Raw genomic sequence first — 12,835 nt, 5'->3', positions numbered from 1 at the left:
ACCCTAATGATTCTATGATTAGTACTGCCCGAGGCTACCGACGACGGGCATCCATCCTTTCCAGAGCCCTCGGAAGCTGCTGCGGGGGGCAGGCGGGGGGACAGGCACACCTCCCCTCACCTCACCGCCCGGTACCGGCGGCAGGTGCCCGCGGAGCCCCGAGGGCCTTGGGAAGGGCTAACGTAGCACGGCTTTTAGAAGGAAGGGAGGAAAAACCCGGAATAGTTGGCATTCCCTTCGCTTCCGCCTCGCAGCGCCCGCCGCCCCAGCTGCCGGGACTCGCCCTCACGAGCCGGGGCCGCGGCAGCCCCGCGTGTGCCCGAGCAGCCCCGGCGGCACCCCGAGGCCGGCGCGGCGCGGTAGGGCCGGGCGCTGCCCTCAGGCCCGGGCGCGCCCCCCGTCCCCTCTCCCCCCCACACGCGCTGAGAGGAACGGGGGCGCGCCCGCCGCTCCCTCTCCTTTGTGTGAGAGCGCGCGGGCGGGCCCGGCACACAGCGCGGAGGAGGGCGCTGAGCGGCGGGAGAGGAGGCAGCGAGCGGGGGCCGGAAGGTGGAGTGAGGAGCCGGGAGCGCGGGGCGGCGGCGGCGGCCGGCGATGGCGTGGTGCGGGCGGCCGCTGGGCGGCCAGCGGCGCTGAGGGGAAGGAGCCGGCGGGACCCCCGCCCCCAGGTAGGCTGGCTCGGAAAGTTTGGGGCGAGGTGCCGGGGCGGGGGGAGCCGCGGCTCGGGGCCGAAACTCGCCGCTCCTTCCCTCCCTGCCTCCCTTCCGGGCTGCCCGCGGGCACCGGGGCCCCTCCGCCTCGCCTCGGCCCGGCCCGGGCCCGGCCGGGCGGCAGGAAGGGCCGGGCGGACAAGGCCCGGCCGTTGGCGGCCGTTGGCGGCCGTGAGGGCAGCCCGGCGCCGCCGCGTCCCCCCCCGGCGGGCAGCGGGGCGCACACAATGGGCTCCGGCCCTCGGCGGCCGCCGGGGGGGCTCCCGCCGCCCTCCCCGCCCCGCGGAGCGGCAAGTTTGGGATTCGTGTCACACGCGCTGCCAGGTCCCGAGTTAATTAAAACTCTGTGTGTCCCCGCAGATGGCTTTCAGGACACCGGGATCCGCGGAGCTGCCAGCCGGTGTGGCCGTTTGCGCGTTGTGATTTCTTGCTCGCGCAGCCCGGCTCGATGTGAGCGTGGAGGCTCGCTGGGTGGCCGCCTTCCAGATCTTCCGTAGGAGCCACGCTGCCTGGTGTTGGAAGCTTTGTGCCCCTGAGGTTTCCTTCCCGTTCTCCAGGAGTCAAGGGAGCTCTGTCTCTGACAATGATGAAAACTGAGGGCAAAGGGGAAAGGACTTTAAGAAGTGCTTCTCCACACCGCAATGCCTATAAATCTGACTTCCATGCTATCAAATGCTCTTTTGATGGAGTAAACAATCCTGAAAACACTTCCAACAAAACAGGCTTGCAGCAGAAGCTGAGCGCCTCTTCCAATGGCGGGGGAAATGACCCACACAGTCGAGGGAGGGCTGCCACTTATGGCAATAGGGTTCACAAGATCAAAAATATGTTTCTGCAAATGGGAGGCTCCGCTTCCACACCCTCTTGTGAAAGCAGTCCACCTGCTGAGACCAAATTAATCAGCCGGACCACAGCAGCTGAATATGGACCTTCTCCAGGTAGCCCATCTTTCCTCATTGTCCAAAAAAATAATCTCCACAATACAAGTACCAGCCCCAACAGCAGTCCTGTGGATTCATTGTCTGTGCCTTCTACTGCCGACAAGGTCACCCGTAGCAATGACGAGGCAGACTTGGACAAAGTTGCCTTGGCAGAAAAGTTTTCGGAGACAAGGAAGCTATTTGAGAGAAATATAAAACAGCGAAGCTCAGTGGACAGATATTCTCCCAGCAAATGTGAAAAAAATGAAGATAAGAGGAGACATGGCTCTGCTTCTGACTGCAGCAGCGTGGGGGACCACTTCAGTTTTAATACCGAAGTCAGTCCTCCAGCTGCGCTGGAGAAAGTCGAAAATCAAGGTAATGAGTTGAGGCAGCAACATCCCAATAATGCTTCCAAATCCTCCTTCCTGAATGCAGGACCCATTTCCAGGAGGCTGGAAAGCTTCCTGGGTGACAGTGATACTGAAGAATCCAAAGAAATTTCCAAAAATGATAGTCCAAATCAGGACCATTTGAGAGAACCCTGCGGTTTGGATTCATCTGCTGCTGTTGAAAAATGTCCAGAGAAGACTGCGTCCACCCAAGTGCCTGTGACCGTCCGAGATGAGCCGAGTGAGGTACTTGAAAAAGATAAGAAAGAGCAACTGGTGCTTGAGAGAAGCCTGCAGGATATGAGCAGTGTACCTGGTCAGGAGGCAAAGTGGAGAACAGAGACTGTTTTCTCATGGGTTTCCCCCACGGAGGGGACTTGTGTGGAGCTGGCTGAGCAAGATGAAACCTCAGGGCATGAAAAAGAAGGTTTGGAGAAAGATCATGTTGTTTATGAGGATCAGCTGCTCAAATACCAAGCACAGGAAGGGAAAAGGAGTGACTATTCCTTGGAGGTAGTAGAAGAGTTTGCAGAAAGCAGTGAGACCAATCAGGAAGAAGTGAGAGATGGGATGTCTGGGAAGGATGGTCCAGTTACACAAGGTCAGGGTGTTCTAGAGCGGGAAGGGGATCCTGAAGAAGATGAGGAACAAGCAGTGGAAAAGCAGAGGGAGAACTTCAGCGCTTTTGGAATAGAAAATGCAGCTTTTGATGATGATAGGGGCACAGAGCCAGAAAACCAAGGGCCTGAAGGCAAAGAAATTTTGGAGGGAGAGGAGGAGTATATGTACGACAGTGAATATGAGGAATTTCCTGGACTTTCTGAAGAGGAAGATCCTGAGCCAGACCGAAAAGTCAAGTTCTCAACAGCTCCTATTAAGGTAAGTTTTTTGTTTGTTTGTTTTGTTTTTTGTTTTTCATTGTTTTGCAATCAAAAATAGATAGGAATTACATTTTTGAAGTGTTTTTATTTTTGTGTGTGTGTGTTTCTTTTCCCCAAAGTTCTAACAGCACCTTAGAAAGTGTGACTTTATGGCTTTTACTTAGAATTGCTTGGTTTTCTGAACAAGAGAAAAGTTGAAGTTAGTCACAAGTGACTTCTAAATCCCAGAACCTTAATTAATAGTATAGTAAGATGTGTGAGATTTCACTTGCTTACTGGGCATTTTTAGGAATGCTAACTTTTAGGAACAGATACAGACACATGACCCTTAATACGTGCTTTCATTTGTCCACAGTTGTGGCATTGCATTAGGAAAGACTTCGTCAGTATTACTTTGTGTGCAGAAGTTTTTCTTAAAAAAAATAAACCTTCAGATTCAATTTCAGGTATTTTCAGACTTAATTGTGAGAAAATATCAAATGTCTGGTTCCTGTTATTTAAGATTTTAGAATTTTATGTAATATATATTATATAATATGTATAAGTAATACGTTATAACATGATGTTTATATTGGTGTGGTGAATATTCTGTAAGAATATTACTGTTATGAGTATTTTGGGGTTAAAGAGTTGTGGAAATAAGACATACAAGGCAGATTTAATAATGAGAAGTAGTGTAAGGTACACTGCTAACAAACTGAAAAGGTTTAGGGATCTGTTCTTCAGTCACCCAAAATACCCCCAGAATGAACAAAGTCATTCCGCAGCACAAACCCCGTTTACCTGTAGTCTTGTTGCAGGCTGCAGTTATTCTAATCCCACCTAAAGTTTGGGAGTACTGGGAGAAGAGGAACAAGATGGAATTGGAAACTGTCCAGGCTTTCTCAAGCACACTCTTTTTCTTCTACTGTTACATGAATGAAAAATATAATCTACAATAAAACAGTGTGGTTTTTTTTATGCTGTCATCTTTAATAAAGCTTTTTGTTTTTTAAAAAACTTGGTACCGATCAGAGTGATGTAAGAACTCTGCTGACTCCTGTAGTTCCTGCAGCAGAGAGCTGTAATTTCCCAGTGTGATGAAGGCACACCAGTGCTGTACCCCAGGAAATGTTTTGGGTGTGGCAAAGTATGAGTTTTGTTTCATGCGTTTGTTTTTATAGTTCTTCCATAGACAGGATGGCTTTATATGGCTTTCTTGTAGTTGATGCTGTCTCAGTGGTGAGCCAGAGCATGGAAGGGGGAGTGCCACTACTGGAAGCTGCATAATGAGTGCAGCAAGGGCTGTGAGACAGCCCAAGGGGCATCGGTCCATTTTCCCCATGCATTTGTGCGCCTCCGTGTCACAACAAAGTGGAAGAGTGCATTGTTGGTCTGCTGTAAATGTGCGTTAGTTCCCTGCTGGCTGGTTTTCTGCTGTAGGCAGGGTTTATCTTTGCTGAAATCCACCTAGAAGCAGTGGCTGTAACAGTCTTTTCCTGCATTCTTGGTTATGGCCATGACAGATCTAGTTCAAAGCATTAATAGTGCCAACCGTGATGGGAATTCTCATGTGGACAAAGCTCAGGTTTTGGTAACTAGCGCTATTCAATTGCAGCTGCTCCTCTGAAAGCTACCAGAACCAACCTCTACCAGATAATCAATTACACAATGAAGAGATGAACTCAGTAGCAACTGTTAGTGTACTTTTTTTCCATGAAAATAACATTGTTATTACCATGATGCCTGACTTTTGGATTGGCAGAATAAGCTGTCCATAATAGCAATGCGGCCAGTGAACTTTCTTCCTCCAGTTCTTTTTTTTTTTTTTAAGCACATTCTGGAAGGTAAAAAATCCTGAGTGGTAACAGAAAGTTACCCCACCACAGCTTAGAGTGCTGGTGTAGTGAGAAGTGTCTCCAACTAACTTACTTGTCTAAATAAAGCTGAGAGAAGTATGGCTGCTGTTTAGCAGGAGTCTGATGTGGAAAATTCAAACCATTCAGAAGGTGTTTGGGTAAGAAAAAACACATTTTCAGGTCACTGAGACTTGGCAGTGATGGAGCTCTGACCATTGCACTTGATGCGCTCAAAGAGAAGGTTAGAACTGTGCGTAGGTGGTGGATACAACTTAAACACTGTTTTTAGGGTGCCTGTGTATATGCTACAACAGCAAAGAGAACTTGATTAATATCTCTGTTTAGAAGTTTCTGGTCACTTGTAAGATTGGCAAGGCTTTTGTGTAAAAGAAAGACTGGAGCTCCCAAGGGATGCAGAATGAAGCTAACGCCGTTAACACTGTGTCTGACCCATGCTGGAGGTCTGTGACTGTTGACATCAGTAGCAGGGCATAAGGACATAAATCAAACTGGTAATTTCAGGAAAGATGGAACATAATTATGTAAATACTACGTTATTTGGAGTTGCTCTGTGCCTGTGAAAGTAGGCATAGATGAGGCTTTTTAAAACAAAGGTTTCAGTTCTGTAGAAGCTGATGATAAATGCCTGGGAAGATTTCTTAGATGCCATGTGTGACCTGACTGCTGCTGTTTGATCTCTGCAGGCCTTAAGGAGCGTTGTTTGTTTTTCCTGCCGTAGTGAAGAGAGTGATCCTGTACAGTTATTAGCAGAACTTCACTGGCAGATTGGGTTTGTGTTATGGTACACGGGCTATTTTTAGTCTCTTGTTGCCACATAAGAAGCCAATAAGGAATGTAAAGTACACTCAGCTGTCCAAGGTATCTGCAAGGGAACTGAATTTGTCTTCGTCCTAAAGTTTTCTCAGTAAAGTGTGTAAGCAATCAGCATTATGAACAGTGCAAATAATGTCAGGTAACTGTGCTGTTGTGCCTTACATTTCACTATGCTTTTGTAATGTAGAGATTAAACCCACTTTCAGTTATTTGATCACCTTGAAAGGCTTTAATTAGCATAGGTGTAATGACAGAGTGCTGTTTGACACTTGTAATTCTGAAACTTTCTGTCGGTAAAACAAATGCCTGTTTCCAAATTGACTTCTTGAGGTGTCTTTACCTCTGACTGTGTTAAACTTTGTCCACAAAACCTTCAATAGCCCTGCGACTAAGCTCTGTAATGATTTATGATCCTTAGAAATTGTATAGCTCAGGTAAACTGAAAAGGTAATGCAGCTACTATTCGCTTCTGTAGGTCTGTTTGATTTGCAGTGTTGCCCAGCTTATGTTGTATGGGAGTGTCTGTCCCCAGCTCTGTGAGTAAATGAAGAATGAAGATTAAGTGAAGAACACGGCTTAAAATAAATCAAAAAATAAAAATAGCAACAAAAAGCTTCAAAAAGGCTTTATTTTGATACTTGTCACAGTTGAGAAAAAGTTTAAACTTTTTTCTTAACTAAAGAAATGTAGTTTCATATCTTGTATGTTGTTCTAAGCAACCAAGTATCAGCTGCTTTTGAGAGAATTTGCAAACCCTTCATAATGCCATTCATTCCGCACAGCAATTAGGGCTGTTTTAGGTACAGCTGGGATACAAATAGTAGTAATCTTGTTCAGGCTGGCATACTGTTCAGTCTTTTTAGTACAGGACTACTCACGGTGGAAGTTCATGAAACACTAAATTTAGATAAACTTGAATTAGATTTTGTGTATAACAGCATATCTATAAATGTGCTTTTAGGAGATGCATGTTTTTTTCTAGGTTAATGTGTATTCTCCTGAACACAGCTTTAACAAAATGTTTCAGAGTAGTGCGTCAGTTTCATACACCCTCTGTCTTTTTTTCTGTAACTGTAACTTCTACACTCCTGGATTTTATACACAGAAAGGGAATCAAAGTACACTAGCTGGTGGAAGACTCCCAGACCCTCGAGAGTCTTCAATAAATAGAGAATGATTGATGACTGCATAAATGGTCAACTGTCAACCATTGGTGAAGCACTTCAGTAAAATACTTCTGTAGCAGTAAGAGACAAGTGTGTGACATAGATGTAGGCTGATGCAGGAAAATAGAAATTTGGTTTGAGAGTAGACAAACAGAATTGCTTTGCACATGGCAGTCATCTTTTTGTTGTTGTTGTTTTGTCTGACACAAGTAGGGTAAGTTTGTTTCCATTGGGTTTTGTTTGAGATCTTTTGCAATGACAATTTGTTTTTAACTCACAGATTTTAGGTGTTTTGAAACTCTGTTTATCACTTGTCAACAATCCAATATTTGTACCTTAACATTGTAACAGTCTTGTCCCTACAACTTTTCTTCATACTTTTATCTCAAACCTATTATACTCTCCACGGTATTTTTCAATTAATTTCACCAAAAAAAAAGTTTTTGAACATAGTTTGGTTGTATTTTGCCTGCATCTGAGATTATGGCAGTTCCTGCTGGCTGACTTAACAGTGTAGGACGCTAAAAATCATTAATATTAACTAGAGGAAGAAGGTGCATGTAGGCAGAAGAAACCCTGAGGAGGTGGTGACACAGGAGGAGTAACAGAGGAGGTGAGATTATTATGGAGAGTGCAGGCAGAGATAAGCAGATGTGTAGAATACAAGTTTATTAGCTCAACAGTTAAGCTGCTGAAAGATTCAGCATCTTTTTGATGATGGCTGCTGTTAGCACCTGCGGATACTCAACCTAGGCTGATATGAAAGCATGAACAGGCAATAGCTGAAACTTGTTTGTAGTTTACATTTTGAGAGTTGGAAAAAACGAATGATCCCTTTTGTATTCTGTATACAACAGTGGATTATTTGGGCATTTCAGGTGCCTTTGGAAGAGAGGCCAGTGCCAGGGATGGGACAGTACAGCAGAAACCTAAGAATGGAAAGTAAGAAAAAGATATGGAGGGTGATGTGAAAGTTATTGGTTTGGTAAGCGTCTGTCAGTGGACTCATGGGATTACTCATTAAGTTTGTCACGGTTTTTGACATGCTGGTGCTGTTCAGAAACCTTCAATATTTGTGTTCTTAAGTCATCCCCTCAGCAATTCAATACTATGTAACCAATTGTATAAAACAATTGGTAGGTTTTGCTTTTACTTTTAGTGTTGATAGCAGGGAACAAAGTCATTCTGGTTAACCTTTTGGTTAAGAGACTTATTTTGTAAATACTGATCTATTGTTAGTTTTAATTGACATTCTGCTTTCGATATTGTTAGAATTCTGTTTGCTAAAAGAGTTTGAAATGTATGTTACTGTTGTCTCAGATAAATTGAGTTAGGTTTTGACTGTGAAATTGTACTGAGGATCAGGAGCAAGGTTGTCCTTATGCCTTTATGTAAACTAACTTGGTTTTTGTGCGTGTTTGCTGGTTTTTGATAAAGTTGAGCAGAGCTACACAATCAAACCCATAAGAATGCACAGCCTGCCAGTCCGCCTCTTTGGTAACAGCAAATGCTACATCAAATGTAATGATGTATAATGTCCACCTGTTCAACACTTACCAACCATTCTGAATCAATTAGGAAGAAAAGTGTAAATACTGAACAAACAATAAAAAGAAAACAGTTGAACAGGGTATTTCTGCTTGCTGATTTAAAGCATCTGATTGCATGAATTGATTTAAATCAGATATAGTCACTTTTCACTTAAAATACAACAAGTTATAGTAATAAAAATACCAACTTTGTAGCTTTCAGAAACAAGAGAGAATAACATAGTGGTAATGTGATGTCTGCTTTAACTGAAGAGGGAGATTGTAAGAGTAAACTGTAGAGTGTACATTATACTTCAGTGCTACTGTTTCAAATGATTATTCATGTTTGCCTGAGTACTTAACATCTTGCCAGGCTTCGCAGAGGTGATCCATTTGAAACACTGAAACTGTTCATTATTAGGTAACTTTCTCTGAACCATAGCTTGAATCTTGAATGTATGGCTTTACTGAGTGTCAGTAAGCTGGAATGTTCAAAGTAAGAATTGTATTTCAGAAGAAATAAGAACCAAGTGGGGGAGCCATTGCTTGGCATGGTCTCTAGGTACAGGTGTCAGTAACACTTCAGTGCCTCTCTCTCAGCTCTTAAGTGTTACTTTAACTGCTTTTGTAGATGCTACATGCTATGCTTTTCAGCAAGTATTACAATATCATAGTAGAATTTAAAAGCGATGTTGAAATCGCTTCCATTCTAATTAGTTGGGAAACCTTTTAGGCAGTTGTTGTTTTCTTACTTTTTAATTGCCTTTGTAACATTTTCCTTTTGCTCATGCACAAAATCTACATAGTAGAAACGAATACAGGAGTGACAGCCTTTGGGCTGTGTTTTATGACTCGATAACAGTTTTGTGCAAGCAAAACTTACCTGAAGGGTTTTCCTTCTAAAAATAATTACAATTCTGCTAAAACTAGCATAGTTTTTAAGAAGAGGTTTTTAAGTGCTGCTAAGACTTTGAGTTAAGTGAGGTTATCGTTGGTTTTCTGTGATAATACTCTTTTGTGTGGTAGAACCAAGGTGATACATTGGAGATTTTTAGTTCTGTATGATAACAGTAGCTGAATGGCAGTATCTTTTAGACAGAGATTAACTGAATTTTGCATTCCAAAAGTGATTCATTCTCCTAGTGTAATGAATGCAGTTTGTTCTGTCTCCAACTAAACATATTTGCTCTTCAAGGACTAAGTATATATTTGAAAATTTCCAGGTATTTATCTTAGAAGTTTAATTAAAATAGTTCTTAAACATTCAGCAGTCTGTGAGAACTTACTTCATAATAACTTCAAATTATTTTTATTCATTCTGAAGAAAAGAGGACTAGAGGGTAAAAAGAAATTATTTTTTTCATCATTTATTAGCTTGACTGGATCCAGAAGGTATTGATGTTAGGCTAACCTTCTGGCTTGTAAAACTCACTTGTTTTCTACTGTGTTGAGACAGTAACTTGTGTTTACTAAAGCACCTCTTTTAAAAATATCACTTGAGTGCAATACCGGCTGGCCCTGCTTGAGCAGGGAGGTTGGGCAAGTTGACCTTCAGTCCCTTCTGTGAGTCCTCAAAAAACGCATCCTGCAGGTAGCTGACAGTAAGTAGGTGGTGGTGCTGCTGACTGAACTGGGTTAAATCCTCACAACAGTCTGGCGCGCTGGGTGTCATAAAAGAGTAGCTTACCCAAGCTGCAGTTATCTTTACTGCTTTAACTTGTAATGTTCTAAAAGGTAAATGGGAACTGTTTGGTTAACTTCTGTTAAAATATTTATGGGGTTTTATATAATTGCCATATTTTATTCTTTAGTAATAATGGTTAATATCAGCTTGGTCAGGTAGCCTAATGTCAGAGTCCTCAGTGCTGCTTGTTGTTTTTGAAAGCTAACTTATTTTTTTTAGTCTCTGGAATTTCAATGCTATTTGAGGATTGATTAGAAGTTAAAATGTTTCTATAGTCCAACAGTACTAAGGAAGGTAAATACAAGCTCTCTATTCTTATGTAAAAGTACTTCTTTTCAGTATTTTTTTTTACATGATTAACATACTAGTGACCTGGAGTAAATACGACAGTTACCATCATCCTGCCTTTTAGAAGAGAGAATATTTAGAAGAAATACCATGTTTTTTGTCTTTTGTTTTTTCCTCTTGCACACTAACAATTTTACTATCTCTAGTTAGCAATGCCTTCTAAATAGTAAGATTAGCATTTCTTTTGTTCTTGATGTGTTTGATTTAGTGACTAAACCCTGCCAGACACAGTGCAGGGATGAACTGTTTGGCTTTCTCATCAGTCTCCTAAACTGTGCAACTTGTAATTTATGTTATTTATTATCCACTGTGTCTAATATTACTTTTGCTGCTTGGCAGGAAAAAAAAAAAAACCTCACTGAACTGTTCTGTGTTTTTTACATTAGTATCAGGAATTTTACTGTTTCTGTCTAATAAAAGATGAATACTATGTTATGATTCCACATGTGCACAACAAGAACTTCAGCCTTTTGCCCTTGACCATAGGTTTTGTAGTGTGCTCTTTCTTTTTGTTGCTGCAGTGTTTGGCTTCTGGTTGTATATCATCAGTGTTGTTTTTCCTCTATTCTTTGTAAATTTATGTTCTTCCTCAAAATTATTTTTCCCGAGTCAGGCTTTTTATTACTATTTTGAAACAGCTCTATCTTCTCTTAATTGTGGGATTGTGATTTTTAGAATGTTACCTAGGTGTCCTTGCACACTTTCCATCTGTCATTTTAAGAGAAGAGTATGAATTCTTTCTTCTAATGATTTAGTCTTGATTTAGGAAAGGTTTTTCCTCAAGGAGCTAGTGTGTGTAAATGTTAGTAGTCTTCATTTGCATATGCATGTTTGTGCTGCTATTACGTTATGTATAACAATTATAAACATTGCTTGAACCTAATTTTAAATTCTATGATCCATTCCTGTCAGGTGATAAATTCTTATGAGCAATTAATTTTGCATCAAGATGGGCAAATTCCATGAGACTTCCAAGTATAAGGAGGGAATATGATTTTCTTTTCCCCTAATGTATGGATTTGAATATAATTAACTAACATGTTGATAAGTAGAATTAAGCATATTACATGTAGCTCATTCTTCCTTTCTAGATTTCTGTTTTAATACTCATTATACGTGTTATTTGTTTATCTATTTTTTAAAGAATTCAGAAATTCAGCTGGAGTGCTTACTAAAAATAGTAACATGTAACAAGGCATTTCCTTTTCCTGGGAAACCACAGGATTCCCTGCAAAATCGGAAAACTACATCTGGTTGAGGCACTGTAATTGGCAGATGGTATGGGGGGAAGGGAGAAGAGAAGGATTTGGGAAAATGGCGTTCTAAAAAAGTCATACTATATCAAAGGAGAGACGATGATTCCTTTGATTTCTATAAAATACTCGGTGTATTTACAATATAAAAAGTGCTTAAGTAATTGTTTTGAAACTTCTAAAAAGTTACTTCTGTGCAAGCTGGGAACTGTCTTACAGCAGCAGTACTTACTAAATCAGTGACTGTCTTAGAAAATGGAATCTTTAAAAATACCACTTGAATTTCCTTAAATTAATTTAAGCAATTTTCTTTTGATTATATCATGTTTGGAGGAGAGTGGGAGAACTCTAAAATATTTTCTGTTACCTTTCTTAGGTTTTCAGTACTTACTCAAATGAAGATTATGATAGACGTAACGAAGAAGTTGACCCTGTAGCAGCCTCAGCTGAGTACGAACTTGAGAAAAGAGTGGAAAAAATGGAAGTGTTTCCTGTGGAAATCGAAAAAGGTGTGAACCAAACCTTGAATATTTGCCTGTAAAAGATACTATGGGCACAAAATATAAAGCATTATTTTATAAACTGTACTTCTGCTGAATTTGGGTCTTGAATTTTTGAATGTATGTTGCAGCTTTCATTTATGGCTAGTTCTGCTGAACATAGTGAACTTTAAATGGACAGGCCTCCACTAAGTGCAAAGTGTAATAATTAAAGTTATGAAGGATGCATTAATGAGTGGCAGATCTGCACCAGAATATATGCAATTCATAAATACTTGAACTCTTTTCAAATACCATGAAACTTGAATCTAGTAGGCAGTCATAACTACAGAACAAAAAGACTTTCAGTAGTATCTAGATTTAAAAAAAAAAAGGTTGTTTGTTTTTAATATGTGAATTTTTGTATCCTTTGTGTGGAAGTACTTGGAATACTTAGAAACCCCTCACTTCTGGTAAGTGGTACATGTCATATTATGTCGCTAATGTTAGATTTTTGAATCCTTTAGGTGACAGCGGTCTGGGTATCAGTATTATTGGAATGGGAGTTGGTGCTGATCAGGGACTAGAAAAACTGGGCATTTTTGTAAAAACAATAACAGATGGTGGAGCTGCTCAGAGAGATGGACGGTGAGTTTTCCACTGAATTGATTATGCTTTCTGCAAATTTCTAAGTGATCCCAATCATTTTCATTTTATATGGCAAATACTGTGAATAAAACTATAAAAACTAAATTCAACTGAATACATATTACGTTTCTGCTTTATATTAAATTTTTAAAT

At 41.3% G+C, this 12,835-nt stretch overlaps 1 protein-coding gene across 5 annotated transcripts in view; it reads left to right on the top strand.

The window, feature by feature from the left end:
- Window positions 1-12,835, top strand: part of LOC310901904 (neurabin-1-like) — a 52,196-nt gene that overhangs the window by 8,496 nt on the left and 30,865 nt on the right. For 2 of the 5 annotated variants that reach the window (XM_083842503.1, XM_083842501.1), the window contains exons 1-4: window positions 87-668; window positions 1,071-2,901; window positions 11,932-12,064; window positions 12,562-12,682. In XM_083842503.1, the coding sequence (XP_083698629.1) occupies window positions 1,294-2,901; window positions 11,932-12,064; window positions 12,562-12,682 (1,862 nt within the window). In that variant the 5' untranslated portion in view covers window positions 87-668; window positions 1,071-1,293. Of the gene's footprint in view, window positions 1-86; window positions 669-1,070; window positions 2,902-11,931; window positions 12,065-12,561; window positions 12,683-12,835 lie in introns of those variants that run through there. The other 3 variants (XM_083842504.1, XM_083842505.1, XM_083842502.1) reach the window with 3 other exon arrangements.

The sequence above is a fragment of the Anser anser genome, assembly GCF_964211835.1.
Source record: "Anser anser genome assembly, chromosome: 6".
Taxonomy (NCBI): Eukaryota; Metazoa; Chordata; class Aves; order Anseriformes; family Anatidae; genus Anser; species Anser anser.
Note: the sequence above shows the minus strand (reverse complement) of the source record. Positions and strands in the feature narration are given on the sequence as shown.